Source organism: Grampus griseus, assembly GCF_964374135.1.
Source record: "Grampus griseus genome assembly, chromosome: 17".
In the NCBI taxonomy this organism is placed as follows: Eukaryota; Metazoa; Chordata; class Mammalia; order Artiodactyla; family Delphinidae; genus Grampus; species Grampus griseus.
Genome location: NC_139011.1, coordinates 57,586,420 through 57,607,070, shown reverse-complemented (window position 1 = coordinate 57,607,070; position 20,651 = coordinate 57,586,420). Strand labels below are relative to the sequence as shown.

The window sequence follows — 20,651 nt, the reverse complement described above, 5'->3', positions numbered from 1 at the left end:
GCAGAAAGGGGAGAGAGGGGAGAGAAACCCGGCCCCTGGGAGTGGCAGTGCTTCAGGCAGGTGAGCGGTGGTTTCGGATGAGTGCTTTTCTTCCTTACTGTGTGGCTTTCTTCACAAAGAGGGTGAGACCACTGACAGCTGGGATCCTTCCAGAGGGTGTGGGTATATGAGGGAGGTGTGCTTGGGTGTGCCCGTGCCCTGGCAGTAGGGTGTGTACCTCACTGTTCTCCAAACTGAGAAGCGGTTTCGGCATCTCCAGTCATCTTCCTTTTCCGGAAGCAGCATATGCAGTGTGGCTGACACTGCTTCTTGTGTTCTGCAACAGCACTGGCCCTGCCGGCTGGTCCTATGCTAGCTGGGTTGTCTTCCGGGCTGCTAGAGCCTGGTGATGTCTCGGCATTGCTGCAGGTCCCCGATGCTCTCGTAGTCATTCTCCTTTGGGAAAAGGCCGTGGTGGCTGTTGGTCTCCGGGGCAGCCTTCTCTTCCTCTCTGTTTAGAGTCTGTATTGCTTCGTAATCTGGTTCGGGCTCCTCGCCGTTGGGCCTCCCTGCTGCTGGAAGAGTGCTGACACTGTTGGGAATTTTCTCCAAGTCTTTAAGAGTAGCATAGAGATCGTTACAGGAAGAGGGCGACCTCAGAGCGGCTCCTTGGATGGAGGTATAGGTGGACTCTGGTGCTTTGAGTGACTGTCCTGATTTGTTCCCTGGCTGTCCTTTTTTATGTACTGATGAATACATTGCCGAGATCTAGAAAACAAAGGGTGAAGTGAATAAACAAGCTTCAAGCTTGATTTCTCCCTCCCCCTTTTTAGTGATAAGCTAGATTTTTAGGACAATGTGTGTGTGTGTGTCCCTTTAAGACTTTATTGAGATATTACTGACACACAACACATATAAGTTTAGGGTGCGCAATAGGATGATTTGATACACATGTTGTGACATGATTACCACGATAAGGTTAGTTAACAACTCCATTACCGTAATTGCTGTTTTTTTGGTGTGTAGTGATAACATTTCAGTGCTATTCTCTTAACGACTTTCAAGTATATAATACAGTATTGTTAATTCTAGTCGCCATGCTGTACATTATATTCCCAGAACTTATTACAGATGGAAGTCTGACCCTTTGACTAACATCTCCCCATTTCCCCCAGTCCCCAGCCTGTGGCAACCACCATTCTACTCTATGTCTATGAGTCTGGCTTTTTTAGATTCCACATATATGTGAGAACATACAGTATTTGTCTTTCTCTGTCTGACTTATTTGACTTAGCATAATGCCCTCTGAGTCCATCTATGTTGCTGCAGATGGCAGGATTTTCTTCTTCTTTACGGCTGAATACTATTCCATTACGTATGTACGTACGTACGTGTGTGTGCGTGTGTATAAAACTACATTTTCTTTATCCGTTCGTCCATTGACAGACACGTGGGTTGCTTCCATGACTTGGCTATCGTGAATAATGCTGCAATGAACATGGGTGTACAGATATCTCTTCAAGACAGTGGTTTCACTTCCTTTGACTATATACCCAGAAATGGGTTCTTCACTATCTGTACTAATCCTGGAGTACGTAACTCCAGGACAATTACGTGTGTCATCTACAACTTTGTAAGTAGCATAATTCTATGAAAACCAGGTCCTCTCTGGGTCTCCTCAGGGGTTTGAGGAGAGCAGGTGGGGTGGGCAGCTCAAGACCCCCAGGACCTGACCACAGATCAGGTTCTATTCGGTTTCTTTATCAGAATGATATTTCACCTGCAAAAAAGGTTTGACTGCTTTACAAAAAAGGGTAAAAAAAAAAAGCATTAGACCAGTGATTCTCAAAAGGGTGCGATTCAAACCAGCAGCAGCAGGATCTGGACAGTTATTGGAAAGGCAAACTCTGGGGCACCACCCCAGAACCACTGAGTCACAAACTCTGGTCGGGGGGGTCCCAGATGGGCTCATGCTGATGTCCACTAAAGTGTGAGGACCACTGAACTAGACTGTTTGATCCACTCTTCCTGCACCACAGAGATCTGAAGAGTAGCTCCTGGATTCTGGTTGGTCATATACCTATATCTGTCAGAGTATCATTTTCCACTTTTTTTTTACTTCACTGCATACTATTGGTTAAATATACATTTACAGACGGGGCTACATTTTCTTCAGTGGGAAAACTCTTTCTTATTTGAAACCAGCCAACTCAGAAATAAAACTAGGAGACAAATCAACTTATGGGATGCTCTTTCCTATGGGAAGAGCAGCCTATTTTCCAAGCACACCTACTCAGTCTCACTAATGTACCTCATGTAGCCACACGTATCAGGAGAGATTTCATTTTCTTTGATAGAAAAATGGATGATAGAGTAAATGGACTGATGAGGAGATTTGGGAGGTATTGTTTTATTGTTAGAAATCATGTTTGGAAATAGGTAAGAATATCCTTCATTACCTGTATTTATCTTTGCCACAGCGATTGATTTATTCAAACACCCAGGAAATAAATGAACATACTTCCTGACAGATGCTTGGCTTTGCAAGTACAGGGAGAGATGTCCTGTTCTCACACATCTCACATACTGTGCAGGAAGCTTCCAGCTGGCCTCCGAAGCTTCTTAAGACACGCCTGCCGCATGTTAACTGGTCATTTGCATGAGGACTTTTCACTACAGGCTGGTGGCTCACATTTGCCAGGCCTTGACAAGCCAAAGGTTTTGAGTCAGAGAAATAATCTTTGGGGAACTCTTGCCCTGTTGATCTGACCCTTTTCAGGACTGTGAAATTACCATTCTCACCTTAGAGGTTTTAGTGAAAATACTACTCTCAAAATGAAGAATTGGAATTTCTTTCCATTTAGAAAGAATTAAAAAAAAAAGCCTCTGCTTTTCATAGGGAGGTGCAAACATATGGAACTTTTTATTTATAAGGCGGTCCAAGCCAAAAATGTGGACAGATTATAAAGGGGTAAGTCATGGATGACAGTGATAAAGGGAACCAGCATCCTAGATATTTATTCCTCACCTTCAGGGGTAACAACAGGAGGACAAACACACCTTTACCTGTGAGAGTAATGAGCGTTGACCCCTCACCACCATTTCTGTTTCTCTTCCCTACTTTCTTCCCCATGGTCCCTGCCATTAATGCCCCCAACTCTTTGTAAGTACTTGGGTCTTCTTGGGCCTTATAGTCTTTTCTTTTTTTTGATTATAGGCTCTTTCATTAACTTACAACTTAATATTATCTCTGAGCATGAACCAAATGTGCAGAGGTTGTCATTTGAAATTTGAACTCTTATCGTTTCTCAAGTCTTCTAATATTCCTTTTGAATATTTGTCTCCTATGACTATTATTTTTATTTTGTATATAAATAACAGGTTCTCTTCAAGCCCCCTTGCTATTTAGCTTTGCAATTTTTCTCTTTAAAATCTTTCCTCATTATTATTTGGTCTGTAAATTGTTATTATGTTCTCATAAATTACTCCATTTTCCCCATTTCTCTCCTTTTTATATTCAACCCTTCCCCCATCATTCTGTTAAATTGGGATAATAGTACTTAAAATTCAGGTCTCAGTTTCAGTCTGGACTGTCTAACATTATATTACATGAATATAAAAATAAATGATTTCCATATTTATTTTTTCTAAATCTTCTTCCTAAAATGAATACACAGGAATCACAGTTCCTTATTCTATGTTAAACATTCATCAGTATAACCAGGTCCTATTTTCAAAAACCACAAACAAAGGTAAGATAAGAAGAAAAGTAACTTAAAATTTTACTGCCTCCATTTATTTTAAAGGATTAGTTTCCAGATCTTTTATATTCTATCTTCTTTCCCCCCTTGTTGTTTTGGCCACACGGCTTGTGGGATCTTAGTTCCCTGATCAGGGATTGAACCTGCACCTTCGGCAGTGAAAGCACAGAGTCCTAACCACTGGACCACCAGGGAATTCCCTTATTTCTTATACCAAATGGGATGGCTCCGGGACAGTGAAAAACGCTGGTGGAGGCAAAGGAGCTGCCACAGGCCCTGGTAGGAGGGTCCTGCCTTAGTCTCCTGAGGGGAGGAGGGCCCAGTGGAGATGGAGAGGGGTTAGGGGGTGCATGAAAGTTACTTTGGAGGTGGAACTGAAGGGACTTGTTCCTGACTGCATCTGAGGACAGTGAGGAAAATGGGGTGTTAAGGATGACCCCAGGGTTTTGGCTTGTGCAACCAGGTGGATAGATGGCAGGTCCCTTCCGTGGAGCAGGAGACGTGGAGGGGGTTGGGCAACATCACCTAAGGAAAGCACTTCTGCTCCTTCAACTTTCAATGTGGGATTGTAATCTAGCTTCATATTTTAATACTCAGGGTCCTATATGGGAGGTGATGTACCAGCATAGGTACATTACTTTTGTACATGTACAAAATTTACTAAGCTAGGCATTCCAGAAAGAGGCTATATGTAGCTAGATAAATTAAGGTGTTCAGCTCTCTCTGAGTCTAGCTTGACATAATAACACAATAAATAGTGGCTTTTACAATTTTAATGCTCACTGAAAGTTTAACCAGTGAATTTTCAGCCCTGGTGCTTGGGAGAATATATCATCCTTTCTTGCTGGTGGCCACGTCTGACTCTACTTCCAAGCTGGACGTGTACTTCCTGAAGTTCCCTGCTCTCAGCCTCCCAAATTCCTAAGCCCGTCTCCCTCTGTCTCCCAGCCTGGAGCAAATTCTCTACACCCACCTGCTCCAATTTCCTGTATTTTCCAACCCACTATTAACTTCCTTCTAAAGGGGACTTTCTGACAGATTAAAGCTCCCACACTTATCATTTCTCTCTTCTCATTCCTCTTTTCTCCCCTCCCCTTTCTATTTTTCTCTGCTCCTTCTTCCCTACTGAGTTTTCTTTACTTAGCTGACCTGTTCATCTTGTCCTCTTTCTTGTCTTACCATCTGCCATTCACTCTCTCTGAGCCATTATAAAGCCAACATCCCCAAACCCTGATCTCCAACCATATGCTTAAGAGGGTACTTTAGCTTTCTCAGATGAAGGGTAACATGACAGTGCATTTACTCAAGGAAGGAGGTGCTATTCTCTATTGCATGAGCTTTCTGGTTATTTAAAAACTAACAGGGCTTCCCTGGTGGCGCAGTGGTTGAGAGTCCGCCTGCCGATGCAGGGGACACGGGTTCGTGCCCCGGTCCGGGAAGATCCCACGTGCCGCGGAGCGGCTGGGCCCGTGAGCCATGGCCGCTGAGCCTGCGCGTCCGGAGCCTGTGCTCCGCAACGGGAGAGGCCACAACAGTGAGAGGCCCGCGGACCGCAGAAAAAAATAAAATAAAATAAAAACTAACAAAACTCACCTCTTCTTCTGTGAGAGTTGGGTCTTCTTCCCGGGACTTGTATGACAACGAACTAAATCTCTGTTAGAAGAAACATAAACCAAGAGAAGGGAGTTTGAAGTCAATAATCGAACCTTTCTCGTGCATATGCTTTGATCCATCTATCTACAAAAATGTTTTCAAATGATATCTGGAGAAGAAATTATTTTCTACAAAGAAATTATATAAAGCACCTAAGGAATAAACACATAAAAAGTATGTTTTTGCATACCCAGTAGTATTACACTTAGAGAAACTTCTTCTGATTGTTTATTTGAATCTGCAGGTACAAATAAAACGAACAGTTACGTGGACTACTGTTTCAATTCCTAATTGTCACTGACGGATTGATCATCAATGAGAGATGGAAAGCCTGATGAGGAAAAAAACATGGTTTCTTTATCAAGTGCCGGAATTTTATATTTCTACAGCTTGCCTGAGCCATCAGGAAGGTTCTTAAGTCATCTGGAAACTTTTCACAGCTAGTGGAGAACTCAGCTCACATTTTGTCACTTGCTACCTGCCTCATTTCTCAATGATTTTGGTTCCTGCTTCACTGATTCTGTCTCTAACGCATCTCCTGCCTGAATTCTTGCTGACTGCAACAAACAGGGATCCTTCCAAGCCTGCCTCAGCTCCCTGACCTCCCTGCCCCGACCCTGTCCTCCCGCCAACCTCACTGTTCACTCTCCCAGCTACACCTCGGACTTCTCTTACCCTAAACAGACACCCCACCCTCCCATCTCCTTGCAGCCCCCTTCAGACCAGCACTCCTCGATCAAGCCCACTCCTCCCATAACCCAGTTCCTACAATCCTGCAAAACGTTTTTGCGTGTGTCGCTTCTCCTGGGCGTCCTTCCTTTCTGCCCTGTCAAACTCCACTGCCACACTTTAAACACTCCACTCCCTTCTTGGTCCCTGGTGAACTCATCCCTCGAGTGAGTCCTTAATGCTGCTCTGAATCCTTCTATCACCTGGTCCCTGGTCTCCTAGCTCCCTGCTTCACGTCTTCCCCTCTCTTCCCAAACTCCCAACACCTCTTCACCCATCCTCATGCTTAGCTGAGGACCTTGAGAAAACTGAAGGAAACAAGAGAAATTTCTATACACTTTTACCTCCCCCACCTGCCCCCAGTCTCTGCATTCATGTACCTTCCTTCCCGTCAGTTGCCACAGATGAACTTTCCATGCTTCTCCTTAATGATCCCTTCCTCCTGTGCACTAGATTCTGACCCCTCACACTCACTCGTGGATATAAGCTCCAGCGTCTCTCCCATTTTGTCTACATCATCAGCTTTCCCCTCTCTGTGGAGTCATCTCCATTCATGTAAAAACAGGCTATTTATTCTAAAAACAAAACCAATCCACCCTTCTTCCAGTTCTATTACTCCTTCCTTTATAGTAAAACCTCTTAAGAGAGCTCTCTGAAAAAGTCACTCAAATAATTTGTCTCTTCCTATTCTCTCTCTAAACCCATTTCAGTCCGGTTTCTGCCTCTTCACTTCAGTGAAACTGCTCTTGTCAAGGACACCGAAGTCCACGTGTAACTATCTCTCCTGACCCACCTGCTGCATCTGATGCAGGGGTCACTCCTTCCTCCCTGAAAGTTTGCCCTTGGCTTCTAGGACACTGTACTTTCCTGTTTTTTCTCTCCTGTTTTGCTCTCTTCTGCTGGCTCCTTTTCTTTCCTGGACCTGTGTCCTTGGAACTCTTCTAGTTCCCGTTCACACGTACTCATGCAGTGATCTCATCTGATGCCAGCTTTGACAACAAATTTCTGCTGCTGACTTCCAAATGTACAAACCCAGCCCAGGCCCTTCCTCATAAACCTGCTCCCCCATCCAGCTGTTCTCTGACATCTCTACTTGGATGACCAATATCTATCTCAAAGCAATAGGTCCAGCCCGGAACACCCAAGTTGCCTCCCAAGTCTGCTCTGCCTACAAGTCCATCCTTCCAGTGGCTCAGGCCAAACCCCGGACTCATTGCTTCCTCTTTCTTTCATCCACGTCTGGTCTATCAACAAATGTCCTGGCTCTAGTTTAGTGTCTCCCGTTACTCCTGCCCTGATCCGAGCCACCTTGTCTCTCGTCTTGCTTATTAGAATGGCTACCCAACTGGTCTCCTTGCTTCCATTCTTCATAGGTGAATTTCAGCTCCATCAGAGTGATCCTTTCCTAACCCAGATTAAGCCATCATTCTTCTGCTCAAGGTTTTCGAGTGACCCCATTTTATTCAGCCCCATACAGGGTTGGGGCCCTGCTTACCTTTCTTCCTACTTCTCTTAGCGTTGCTCTCCCCTCTCCAGCCACGCCCACCCCTTCTTCTTTCCTGGAGAGGCCGGGCCTGCTCTGGTCTCAGGACCTTCACACTGGCCATCCCCTCTGCTTCATTTGCTCTGTCCCCCAAAATGTGTACCAACTCACTCTCTCACCTCCTTTAACATTTTGTTCAAATGCCCCTTCACAGCCAGGCATACCCTGACCACTCTATTCACAATTGTGCTCCCACCCAACTTTCCTAAACCCCCGGATTCTGTTCTAATTTTTTCCTTTAAACTTTAAAGCCTTCTAAGATACCACATACTTTACTTACATACGTATTTATGTCTCTATCTCCTTACTTAAATGTAAGCTCCATGGGGGCAGAGATTTTTGTTCATTTATATGTTTTGTTCACTAGTGTATTCTCAGCACCTGTATCATGTGGCTTATAGTAGGTGCTCATTAAAATCTTTTTGCAAATAAATGCATGAATATTAAACATTTCAAGTTCTCCCAATCACTTAAAATTAGGATGGTTTATATGGAGATGATGGATTATTCATTCCTGTATTACTATAGAAAGGTAATCTGCTTCCCAGATGGCTATTACCAGTTTCTAATGTGACATCTGCAGAATTGCTTACTTAGCAGTGGTTAGACAGTCAACTCTCTTACCTTTCAAATGCTTGTAAGTAAAGAAGTTTTAACTGCTTTAGGCAGCATAAACGTCACATTAGTTTTATTATCTTTAGTTATACAAAGGGCAAAAAAAATAGGCTGCATTTTACAAATATATTCATAAATACTTTACTGAGGCTCTCAATGGCTCACTTTACGGGTAAAACGAAAAGCTGAAATGCATTCAGAGAACACGACACAGAATGACTCATTGGCATAAGCTATATAACCCTAGCCGGACCTCCCCTTTTGATCATGAACGGCACAAGTTTTTCAAGGCTACTACTGACTGACTAGTCCCTACTTGGTCTTCCTACCAAAACTTGAGAAGAGAACCCTACTTTTTTCTCTGCAGAGGATGGAAATTAGGTATCAGTTGCCTAAAGAAGGTAGGGCCTAGTTTAAATCCCAAGGAAATGCTGACAGCTGGAGATGTGAATTCCAAGCTATGGTGGCTCAGACATCAGCTTATGAGACACCCACAGAGAAGGCTCAGGGATTGTTAGTACATTTTAGAGCTCTGTTGAATAGTTACACTTAAGAGCTACAGGGTAGTATTTAGAAATTGTCACAAAATAAAATCTCTTACTTGATTCCTATAAAAGTCTATACATAATCAGATACACCCAGTGGCACCTGTGAACTGGTCCCCTCTGCCTGTTCTTGTGCTCTGATTTCTGGGACTCAGGGAGCGGGGAGATCACCCCACTGCCTGGGGTGGTAACAAGTGGAAGAGGCTAAGTAGGTGGCAAAGAGTCTCGTCTTTCCAGTTCTTGGTCTTCACCATGAAGAAAATAATACTTGCCCCCATTAGACATGATGCAAAAACTGGAAGATATCCAAGGAAGGTGCCAAGAGAGAAATATTTTGTAAATATGAGCTTTCAGTATTTTATTACTTGGAGGGGGGAACAAAAAGTCAAACACAGCTTCCACTAAAACAGCTTCCACCACTCAATGCACGTGAAGGTGCTAGCATGTATTCCTTAGAACAACGTGCACGCAAAAGCCCCAGGATCAGCTAGACGCCCAATTGTGACAAAAGCTCTGAAACCAATGTGCCGGAGCCCACCTTGTTGGCTTCACTGGTCCCCTCGGCGGCCCCTTCTTCTCCTGTTTTACTCTCTGCCTGTTCCTGAAGGTTTTCATTTTCATCCAGAAGTTTAATGGGGACAGGGGGTGGCGCCTCCTCTTCTGGATCCCATGCATTTCCAAGAATACTCTCTGCATTAGCGCTTTGTCGACACTTTCTGTTTCTGTCCACGGAGGCATATTCGGCAAAGTCTGTTTTGCCACTGGCCTGGGGCCCCGGAAGCTCTTTCACAGTGGAAGTTGACTTCGACCTGCTGCTGTGGCCTCCAGCTGAGTGGGCGGCGGCCGTCACCTCCTTAATTTCTTTCACAGTTTCATACAAGCAGTCCTCCACCATATTTTCTTGTGAGGCACTGTCCTTGAGCACTTCATACGGCCCCTCCATTCCCAGACCCTGGTCCCCGTCCGCGCTTTCTCCATTGAGCATCGTGTCCACTTCGCTCTCAGGAGGAATTCTGGGCAACTCCCGGCTCTGATGACATTTTGGCTTCCCTGTGCTGTCCTGGGAGTCCAGCAGATCTGAAGCTGAGGTCTGGACTTCCTCGTAATGCTGTGTGCAGGTCATGGTGCTGTCTTCTGAAAGAACTAAAGCAGTGGGAGTATTAAAAGTGGAGAAAGACAATTTCTGACATAATTATTACAGTGAATCAGATGATGTCAAGTTAGGTGAAATCAAAGTGCTGGCTTTTTATTTGACTTGAGGCTGTAAATTACAGATGTTTTGACTGTTAGTGGATATTCTTATTTCAATCACAGTGTAAACTAAAGCCATCCATTACATCTTTCCAATAGAGTATTTAATAAATTGTCTTGGCTATCAATTTGGGTCACAGTTATACAGTCTTTGTTGTTACTCCTGATGGGCTCCTTGTAGGCAGTGTCCAAAGTGAGCAGAGGATGAAAGTGACACTGCATAGGGCCAAACTGTGGGAGGCTGCGCTCCAAGGGGGGGGGCATGTGTGGCAGCCACTCTCCCGGCCCTACTGGCCTCCTCTCGTGTGGAGGGAATACCTGGGAGCCATCCCCCTTCACAGGTCACTTTGTTTGAGAGACAATGGAAAAAATGGGGCAAAAATGTGCCCAAAGCAGTATCCCAAAGGGTCCGCCTACCCTGTGCCTTTTTAAAGCTCTTCCTTCCATCTTACTGGCTCCCGGTGCCAACATTTTTACCTCAAATTAGAAAATTCGTATTTGAAATTCTTAGATTGCTACAGAAACGTTTCTGCGTGGAGCCATTCAGTCACCCCTTTATCAAATGTTTTTTGAGTGCCTCCTAGGTGCCAGGGATGGTTGAAGTGCTGGGGAGACATCACTCATCAATGAGGTCCAATGAGTCCTGCCCTTTGGGGACTTACACTGCAGTGAGCCGGTTATTAAATTACTGTCTCTCCACTGTATGTTCTTTATATACTATATATTCTCCATATATATATAAGTGTATGTATATAATATATATATTATATAAAGTAAATATATACTTAACCATGTATTTGTACTGGTATATTCATATATATTTACTTTATATAATATATATATTCCTTATATATCGTATATATTCTTTACATCTGTGTGTGGGTTTATAACTTAGTTTTTCTTTTTTGATGTTGGGGGTAGGAGTTTATTTATGTATTTATTTATTTTTGGCTGTGTTGGGTCTTCGTTTGTGTGCGAGGGCTTTCTCTAGTTGTGGCAAGCGGGGGTCACTCTTCATCGCCGCGCGCGGGCCTCTCACTACCGCGGCCTCTCGTTGCGGAGCACAGGCTCCAGACACGCAGGCTCAGGAGTTGTGGCTCACGGGCCCAGTTGCTCTGCGGCATGTGGGATCCTCCCAGACCAGGGCTCGAACCCGTGTCCCCTGCATTAGCAGGCAGATTCTCAACCACTGCGCCACCAGGGAAGCCCTATAACTTACAGTTTTTAACCCACTTGTTTTTACTGACTAGACTGGGATTCTCTAAGACCCTGGAGTCCAGAACAGTGTCTAATGCATGGTTGACTCCACTGTTTTTACATGAAAATCTAAATGAGTGAAAGAAGAAATAAAGTGCTCACCTCTTATCCTGAAAAAAAAAAGAAAGACTACTTCTCTTTAGGGGGACTAGAAATAGTGTCCCTGAAGAGTATCTTGGGAAAATGATAATGGAACCCTCGTCGGAAGTTACCATCACTACCCACTGTGTACTAAATACTTGATCATCAAGGAGGGGGTGAACTTTTGCCCTCTGGATTTAGATGTCTGTGTCACGGTGGACAGAGAACGGGCACTGGAGTCTGAAGCCTCCGGTGTCAATCCTGACTGTCCCCCAGTTTCCTCGTCTGTAACTGGAGGTAAGAGGAGGATTTGCTACCCCAGGTGAAAGCGCTCTGTAAACTGGGGAGTCGAAATGTGACTTTGGTGAGCGAGCACATCCTGGGCGTGAAACAGGCAGCATGCAGAGTGGTCCTAAGGGTGTACCCAGGAGTCAGATCGAGGGTTCAAATTACAGATCCTCAGAGCACTGACCATAACATCTTAGGCAAGTGATTAACCTCTCTGTGCCAGACAGAATAATGCCCCCCCCACCCCCCACCCCCACTCAGGAACCCACGTCCTCTTCCCTGGATCCTGTGTGTTTCATTCCACGGCAAGGGAGGAATTAAGGATACTGATGAACTATTAGCTGATCTTGAGATGGGGAGGAAAACTGGGGCATCCAGGTGGGCGCGGTGTAATTCTGAGGGTCCTCATCAGTGGAAGATGGAGGCAGGAGAGTCGGAGAGAGACTTGAAGATGGAGGGAAGTCCAGGACCAAGGAATGCAGGAGGCTTCTGGCAGTGGAAGCAGGCAAGGAACTAGATTCTTCCCTAGAGCCTTGGGGAAGGAGCGCAACCCCGCTGATACTTTGATTTTAGCCCAGGGAGACCCGGTTCAGACTCTGACCTCCAGAGCTCCAAGTTCATAAACCTGTGTTCTTCTAAGGCACTAAGTTTGTGGTAATTTGTTGCAGCAGCAATGTTTCAGTTGCCTCATCTGTAAATTGTGAAGAGTAATAATCCCTACCCTACAGGGCAGTCATATTAGTCATGGTAACCTTATAGTTGCTAGCATAAACGGGTTAGCAAAAATGAGTTAGTACAGGGCTTCCCTGGTGGCGCAGTGGTTGAGAGTCCGCCTGCCGATGCAGGGGACACGGGTTCGTGCCCCGGTCTGGGAAGATCCCACATACCGCGGAGCGGCTGGGCCCGTGAGCCATGGCTGCTGAGCCTGCGCGTCCGGAGCCTGTGCTCCGCGATGGGAGAGGCCACAACGGTGAGAGGCCCGTGTACCGCAAAAAAAAAAAAAAAAAAAAAAAAAAAGAGTTAGTACACATACAAATCTTAGAACAATGGCACAAGAAGCAAATTCATAGATATTAACTTTTCATCCAAATGAGATTTTTTTGGCTAAAACTGGTAGTAATACAAAAGGTAAGCAAGAACAAACACATTTCCTAGTTTGTTTGTTTTTTTTTTTTTGTTGTTGCTGTACGCGGGCCTCTCACCGTTGTGGCCTCTCCCGTTGCGGAGCACAGGCTCCGGACATGGCTCACAGGCCCAGCCGCTCCGCGGCATGTGGGATCCTCCCGGACAGGGGCACGAACCCATGTCCTCTGCATTAGCAGGCAGACTCTCAACCACTGCGCCACCAGGGAAGCCCCCATTTCCTAGTTTTTGAGCCACATTTTCTGAAACCCTTTCTCAGGTGATGAGGCCTGCGTGGATAGCTGGTATTTCTGCAGAACTTACTGTCACCGTTGGTGAGTGCCCCGTTCTGTTCGCTGCTGGCAGGCGCGTCTGTGGCCAGGCTGGTAACTGAACGGCTGAACATCTCCTTGTCGGAAGGCTGCAGAAACAAAGGCACCAAAAGGATCAGACTGCGTGGCAGAGGAGAATATCCATGGCTTTTTTATGGGGGGGTATTTTTAAAAATTAATTCATTCATTAATTAATTATTTTTGCCAAACTGCACAGCTTGTGGGATCTTAGTTCCCCAACCAGGGATTGAACCCTGGCCCTTGGCAGTGAGAGTGCAGAGTCCTAACCACTGGACCGCCAGGGAATTCCCTCCATGGTTTCTTCTAAAAATGAAAACAACCACAACAAAACCCAAATCCACTGCTTAGATTTAAGTTAAGCGAAACGAAATAAAATCGAGTTCCTCAGTTGCACTAGTCACATTTCAAGGGCTCAGTGGCTACACATGGACAGTGGTTACCCTATCAGTGCAGTTACAGAACACTGCCATCTTGGTGGAAGGTTCTATTGGACAGGACCGTCCTGGGAATCTTCCGAGGCCTCCATCCACAGAGCTTCCCATCTGGTAATCACAAATAGGCTATGGTAGATTGTGGGGTCTCAGGTCCCTTATCTCAAGGTGAGGGGGACCAGAAGCCCCAGGGCTGATTGGAATCAGCTCCAGCAGAGAGAGGCCTCATCCTTCTACCAGGGGTGCCGGAAACGTTACCCTTTTTAAGGGTGTGTCACGCCGAGGAAAACATCACCTTTGCCATCTGAAGGGAAGGGACTTAAATCTGATCAAAGATAATGTCACTGATGTCTGAGACTCAGAAATCAGCCAAGTCTCTGCTTCAAGGTTCACCGAAACCATCATATGCTAAAAAGTGGTTTGCAAACCTTTCTTATTCTCACAAACAAATTCAGGACGCTTGGAGGGAAGAATGGCATTGATTGTTTTCTACTGGGCTAGCCTGGGTGGACAGTACATGGCATGATACGCCAGGCTGAGCTACAGCTATGACTAGCCTGAAGGTAAGGTGGTAGCTCACATATTTCTTGAAATATGCAGCTGGTCCCACGTAGCAGCTGAATCACTGCTGATATGATCTGTTCCCCCTTCCCACTCATGGAATGCATGGCCTGCAGGACCCAGGAGGCCACACTGGACCATGTTCCAGGAGTCCACCTGGGAAGTTCTGATGTAAACAGCACCACAGCCTTGGCTAGCTGGCTTCACAAATTCTCTGACTTGGGAACCAAGTAATAATAACAGAGAGCAAACAGCTCATGCTGCGTCATGATCCAAACATGTACCGGGAGTCAGCTATTTCAATCCCATGCAGCCCGTGAGATGGGTCGTTGTGTTAGGTTGCGGGGCGGCTGCAGACACAGGTGCCCATTCACAGAAATGACGTCACCCCTGGGCAGGAGTCAGCTGTGGGGGGAGGATGGCTCCCAGGTGGGCCTGTAACAGCACAATCAATCCGTCACAGCTGAATTATCATACTCTAGGCTCTCACCACCATTTCTTCTCTTAGCTTCTACGAGAAAACGCCTGCTGGAGCTCCAAACACAGAAGCCAGGAGAGAGCCTCTCTCTCACTGAAGCTTCAGATGCAGCCAGGGGACACCCCCGCCCCCCCGCCGGCCTTTTTCACCTTAGGATTTAAAGGCAGCTCCTCTGGGGCTGTGGAGCGGTGTGTGTCGGGGTGTGTGTCAGCCGGGATCAGGGGTGGGGAAGGCTGGCTGACTACAAGGACTTGTCAGGCCTGGGATGGAGACTGTGCAAGTTGTACAAAATTGAGAAACTAGGATAGAAGCTTGTAAAGAGAGCCATGTGATGTGTGTGTGCAAACATGCACTCCCTTGCTCACACATTCGTATGAGAGAGGCTATGGGGGGCTATTAATGAAGGACACTGCACACGGAGAGCCAGATCTTCCTTTTATCCACCCGCCACTCTCTTCCCGTCTCACCCAGGGCTGCTGCTGGGCGTTAGCAGAAGAGCAGGAACCAAAGGTCTAGAGCAGAGGTTCTCACACCTGAGCAAACATCAGGATGAGCCGAGGGCTTGCTCCCAGCCTCCCCCCCCCTCCGCCCCCGAGTCTTCTAACAAATGGAGATGGAAGCCTCTCCCCCAGCCCCGCGTCTCCTGCCAACGGGCACCAAGGAGAGTGGCAAGGGGAAGAAAGCTGGGGCCTGGGACCTGCACGTGGGAGAAGCCACAGTGGAGGTACCACCTCCTCTCCCACCCGCCCTCTGGGTGCCTGCACAGCGGCAATCCAACAGAGGCGCTGGGGGCAGGTGAGAAGCGGGGATACAGACAACCAGAGACTGCAGTGAGGGTGACAATGGGGGTAAAAAGGAGGAGGGTGATGAGAAACCCGGAAAGCAGTGGAGGGTGTGTGTGTGTGAGCCGCCTGCATACAGAGATGAAAGGAAGGAACTCCCCAGGGGCTCCCAGGAGAGGAGGGCTGACCGCTTCGCTGCCTGGCCTGGAAGAATCCCTCAATCCTAGGGCAGGGCCCCCGGGACGCCTCCTGGGTGAGCTTGGAACCTGGCTGCTGGCTGAGTGTTTCATACCAGACCTCACATGACATACTTCAGTCATCCATCTTTCCTTTTTGCCCCTTCTTCCTCCAACCAGTTTATGCCTGATCTTGAGAAATTACGTCTGGGACAGGAAGCATCTTCACCATTTCAGCCTTGCGAATATGAGGGCGGCCCCATCCCCAGCTGCTGGAATTGCTCAGCCAGTTAAAGGCATGGGCCTGAGGGGAGAGAATGAGGTGGGACCAGGACGCCCAGCCTGCTCCCTATCTGGGTGAATCCAAGAGGCCCGCGGGGCTCGATCAGGACCCTTTAGGACACAGAGCAAGAAAACCCAGCAAGGCCAGGCCACATCTGGGATGCTGGGGGTCCCAGGCTCCAGTAAGCTTAATGATCAGCTGTTACAGGTTGAATTTTATCATCTCCAAATTCCTATATTGAAGTCCGAACTCTCAATACCTTAGACTTGGCCTCATTTGGAAACAGGATCGTTGCAGATGAAACATGTTAAGATGAGGTCATATCGGAGGCCTTAAAAAAGGGTAACTTGGGCAGAGACAGACACACATAGAGGGAAGACGGTGTGAAGAGTCACAGGGAGAACACAACGTAAGGGCAGAGATCTTCAAACCAAGCCTCACTAAAGGCTGCCAACCGACCACGGTAAGCTAGGAGAGAGGCCTGTAACAGATGCGCTCTCACAGCTCTCGCAAGGAACCAACCCTGCTGCCACCTTGATCTCGAATTTCTAGCCTCTAGAACTGTGACATGATAAATTTATTAAGCCACTCAGTTTATGGTCCTTTGTTATGACAGTTCTAGCCAACTAATACACCGGCTGGAGCCCAGCAGAGGCAAAACAGAAACGTCCCTGCAGTAGGTTGGAACTATCTGAGGATCCTTCCAGCAGTGGCACAACTGCATCCGTTTCAGAAGCTCTCCCAACAACCTGGCTAATTGCACAGGCCTCTAGCCACGGTGAATATAAACCTGCAGCAAGAGGACACGGCCCAGGCAGCCAGTTAACTCTGGCTGAATTGCTTCCCTGGGCTTCCTTCAGGCTGTAAGCTTGTGGGGACCTGCTTTAGATAAGCGGCTGATGCTTTAAAGCTCGTGCACGCGTGCTCACCACGTTCATCAGGTTCTCATGGTCTCCGCTGTGCTGTCTCGGCTTCTTTTCTCTGAAACAGAAAAGGAAACATGGCTATAACATCCAACGTGCTATCTAAAATCAAACATACACTCCCCTTTCCTATTCAAACTTTGATCGACACTTAAATAATCTCTCTTTTAAAAACCGGGTTTATTTTGTCAAGGAAGCAGCAGCCGGACAATTCACTCTACCCCTCCTCTGCAGGCAGCAGGGTCCGAGGGAGTCAAGTCCCAGCAAGGGGCTGGTCACCTCTCTGGACCTCCCCTTCCTCCAGGAGTAGAAAATACAAGTGAACAAGAGGACTGGGGCAGTTTCCTGAGTAGAAACTGTTTATATCTAGAATGCTGGAATGAGTTTTTTGTTTTTGTTTTTTGTAAGGAAATCAACAATTCTCATCTCTTCATCTTTCTTAATTCAGTCTTTGCAAAGTCACACACTGCCATGGGATTGAGAAAATAAAGAAAATACAACTTTTGGCTTGTCGGGGAGGTTACATGCCCTCAGGATGAGTCATATGTACTTGCAGTCTATGGAAAAGTCCATCCAGTAAAAATAGAATTTATTTTTACTCGGGACAGGCTAAAGAAAGCCATCAGTACTAGAGGCTACCTTTCCCATAGATGTATAAGGCAACAGTGACACCTAGTGGGGGCATAAATAATTGCAAGGCAGGCCCTCCCAGGCCCAGGGGAACAAACACTCCTCTAGCTTTGCTTCTATTTTTTCATCTTTCTGGCCAGTTAGTCTCTCTCCCAGCCCTGGAGTCCTGGATCCAAACCGGGCAGGGATTTGGAGGCTACTTGTGTTCAGGGAGTCTGGATTTTCCCCTCCTGACAGAGACTTTAGGGCACAAAGCCACATCCAAACTTTTAAATGACACTTGTCCAGTCTCTTCCAAGGTTATTGAGAAGAGTTTGAAAGAAGGCTGGCTGTCAGCTGGTCTGCACTGGCTCCCAGCAGCAGCCCTCACCAGAGAGCTGCATATGTTGTAACAATGTCTGAACACCTGGAAAATCACTCCTGGTTAGAAAGGACTTTGCTTCTCTCCAAGCAAAGACCTCCTTTTCTTCTTGGTGGAGGGGTTACACATTTTATTGTATATGAGGGAGACAAAGAAGGAGGAAGAGGGGAGGGGAAAGAGAGAGAGAGAGAGAAGTATAATTCTAAAATAAGACAAGATGGTTATTTCATACACAGAATGTTTCTCTTGTAGAAAAAATGAATGTTTCTTAAACTGCAGCTCTAGATAACAAATCCTTAATAAAATGACCCCCGAAAGCTACAGAGCAGCAAAAATTCACAGTAACTCTCAAATGGCAGCAAAAAGAATATCTTTAATGCACATGATACTTAGATTTCCAAATGTCCACAGATGGAAAAAGAAAATACACATTCGGACAAGGGTGTGCTCATAAGAATAGCAAAAATTTCCTTCTGGGAAGTTTCATACATAAGGGCTCTTCCAGTTGCTCCCCAGGAAAATCAGATGTGGCTTTTCACTGAACTAATAAAAAGTGTCCTGGGCTCCTTTGCGGCAGAGAAGTCAGTTCATCTAACATACGAGTTTTTGGGAATGTCTATGCAGTGAGATGCCATTCATCACAGGCTTTTTATATAGAAAGTCTTCTGGGAACATGTTATTTTAAGGCTCTAGTAGACATGCACTGCTCTCACCTGTCACAACTGGAGCACAGAAAGATGAGGAAGGTGATGAGGAAGAAGGTGGCCACAGCTGCCAGGCTTCCCCACAGGGTGATCTGCATTTGTCCCCCACTCAGCAAGCTTCCCTCGGGTCCCATGGTGGGTGGGAAGTGGCACAGGCTGCTGGATTTGGTCAGTCCTTCCAAGGTGGCGACATGGGGGCAGAGGGCTGCGTCCTCCTGCAGAGAGAACAACGTGTGTTTTGACAACTTCTCGCGTGAAATGCCAGAATCTGGGAGTAAGCTCCTGGTGGGGCGTGGGGTGAAGGGGGCGTTTGAGTAGAGCAGGGAGGTGTGTGCAGACTGCAGGTGTGTGCAGGTGGACTCGACTTGGAACTCCCTCTGGGCAAGTTTCCCTCTGTGGTCCAGGCCTTTGTTTTCTCACCCAAAATGCAAAGCAGGAGCGTGCAATGCCTAGCACAGTGTTTGAGGCAACGGATGCCTTGTTATTTGGATATGTTTGGGGATAGATTCTTAACGTCTTCAAATAAATTTAAGACTCCAAGTACTCCACAGCAAATGAATAAATGCTTATTTGGTTTCCCTTGCGTTTTTTTTTGTTGTTGTTGTTGTTGTTGTTTTTTGCCAGAACAGTGTAAAGCATTTATTACAGCTTTCACAAAAATGCAGTTTGCATCTTTCCCACCTGAATCCCCAACTCCCCAAACCTGCTTCTCTTCGAGAAGGTTTACGGTCAATACAGTTAACGAAATGGATTGTCTTTACATTCACCTTCGTAAACAGTTAACTGTTCTGAGTATGTGACTTTATATTCAGGGCTGGCTTTCACTAAACTTTGTAAGCACTCAATAAGTCCACTTTCAAAGGGATGGCTGAAAGTCTACGCTAAGAGTGCATCACCGGCAGCAAATAAGACCTATTTATAAACAACTACAAATTGAGTATAAAAGCCAGGACGTATTAGTACCCTGCATGTGCCTGGGACTCGAGTGCTTTCGTCATTCGATCACTGCCACCAGTCTGTGAAGAAGGCACGGCTAATCCCCATTTTTCAGAGACACTAAGTTCCCCGACGGTGTCACCGCGCTCAGTGGCAGCGGAGGATGTGAGACCAGCCAGCTCTGACTCCAGCGCCAGTGGTCTCAGCCCCTAGAGGGCGCTCCTTCTCACTGGGGGCTACCGCTTCCCGGTCCAGCTACAGGGCTTCTAAATGAAAATGGCCAATGAGTTCTGTGAAATATTTTAAGACTTTTAGATTTTGAAAAACAGAGTGCTATATCAAATTAACGATGATCTCTCGTCAGAGATGCCTTGTTTAAAGAACATTTGCTTTGCTCAATTCTAGAACATTCTCACTTAAACAGCCTTTAACTTCATCTCAAGATTCATGAATAAAGTCAGCAAATAAATATTTTTGTCATGATAATTCATCAAAACTCAAAACATTTTTTTTTTCTTGAAAAAGACGGTTGATGTTTGCATTTCCATTTGCTTCCGTAACAGACCTGGGACTCTATGTAGCCATCACTGAGCATCTACATCAAGTCAGCACCTGGGGAGCTTAACGGAGTCACTGTGGTTCAACGAGACCAGATTTTCTCCAGGTGAAACATTTCACATTTATTTCAATATTTAAAGGTGACAAATAATAAAAAGCTGGAGAAAAAGAAATTTTATCTACAAGCATGCAGAGAGATTTCTAGATGAAATCGATTGCTTTCTATATGGCCTTGAACCAACATGAACACTTCTTAATGCTCTATAAATAAATAAATGACAACTTCCTGGGTAATACAGAACTTCTTTCTTCCTGTGTTGGTTATATATTATACCTATAAACACTACATGCATACAGGAATGGATGGTCAAATTGCCTTTGCCTGTTTGCCCCTGGACAGCTATAACTGAGTGAAAATCGCCAGCACTTCTCTTACGATTTGTTGAAACAATGAATAATTCACTTTTAAACTTAGACTACAAACTGGCACCACAAGTTATTAAAATACATTCAAGCACATGAATGACGGGGACCTCTGAATATATATGAAATAAATTTTTATATCCAGATCCAGGTTCATGCATAACACATTTCAGGAGGTACAAACAAAAGATATCTGTTGTGCAGGCGTTTGTGTGTTCCTTCTTTCCT

At 46.0% G+C, this 20,651-nt stretch overlaps 1 protein-coding gene across 1 annotated transcript; it reads right to left on the bottom strand.

Moving 5' to 3' along the window:
* Nucleotides 1-375: 375 nt before the first annotated feature.
* PAG1 (phosphoprotein membrane anchor with glycosphingolipid microdomains 1) lies at nt 376-18,655 on the bottom strand (the record flags this gene model as incomplete). The annotated part of the gene is made up of 6 exons (XM_082675281.1): nt 18,516-18,655; nt 16,818-16,869; nt 13,149-13,245; nt 9,364-9,968; nt 5,334-5,393; nt 376-747 (listed from the first exon to the last, which is right to left on the bottom strand). Exons 1-6 carry the CDS (start codon nt 18,638-18,640, stop codon nt 376-378), a joined length of 1,311 nt encoding a protein of 436 aa, XP_082531407.1. The 5' UTR covers nt 18,641-18,655.
* Nucleotides 18,656-20,651: the final 1,996 nt, after the last annotated feature.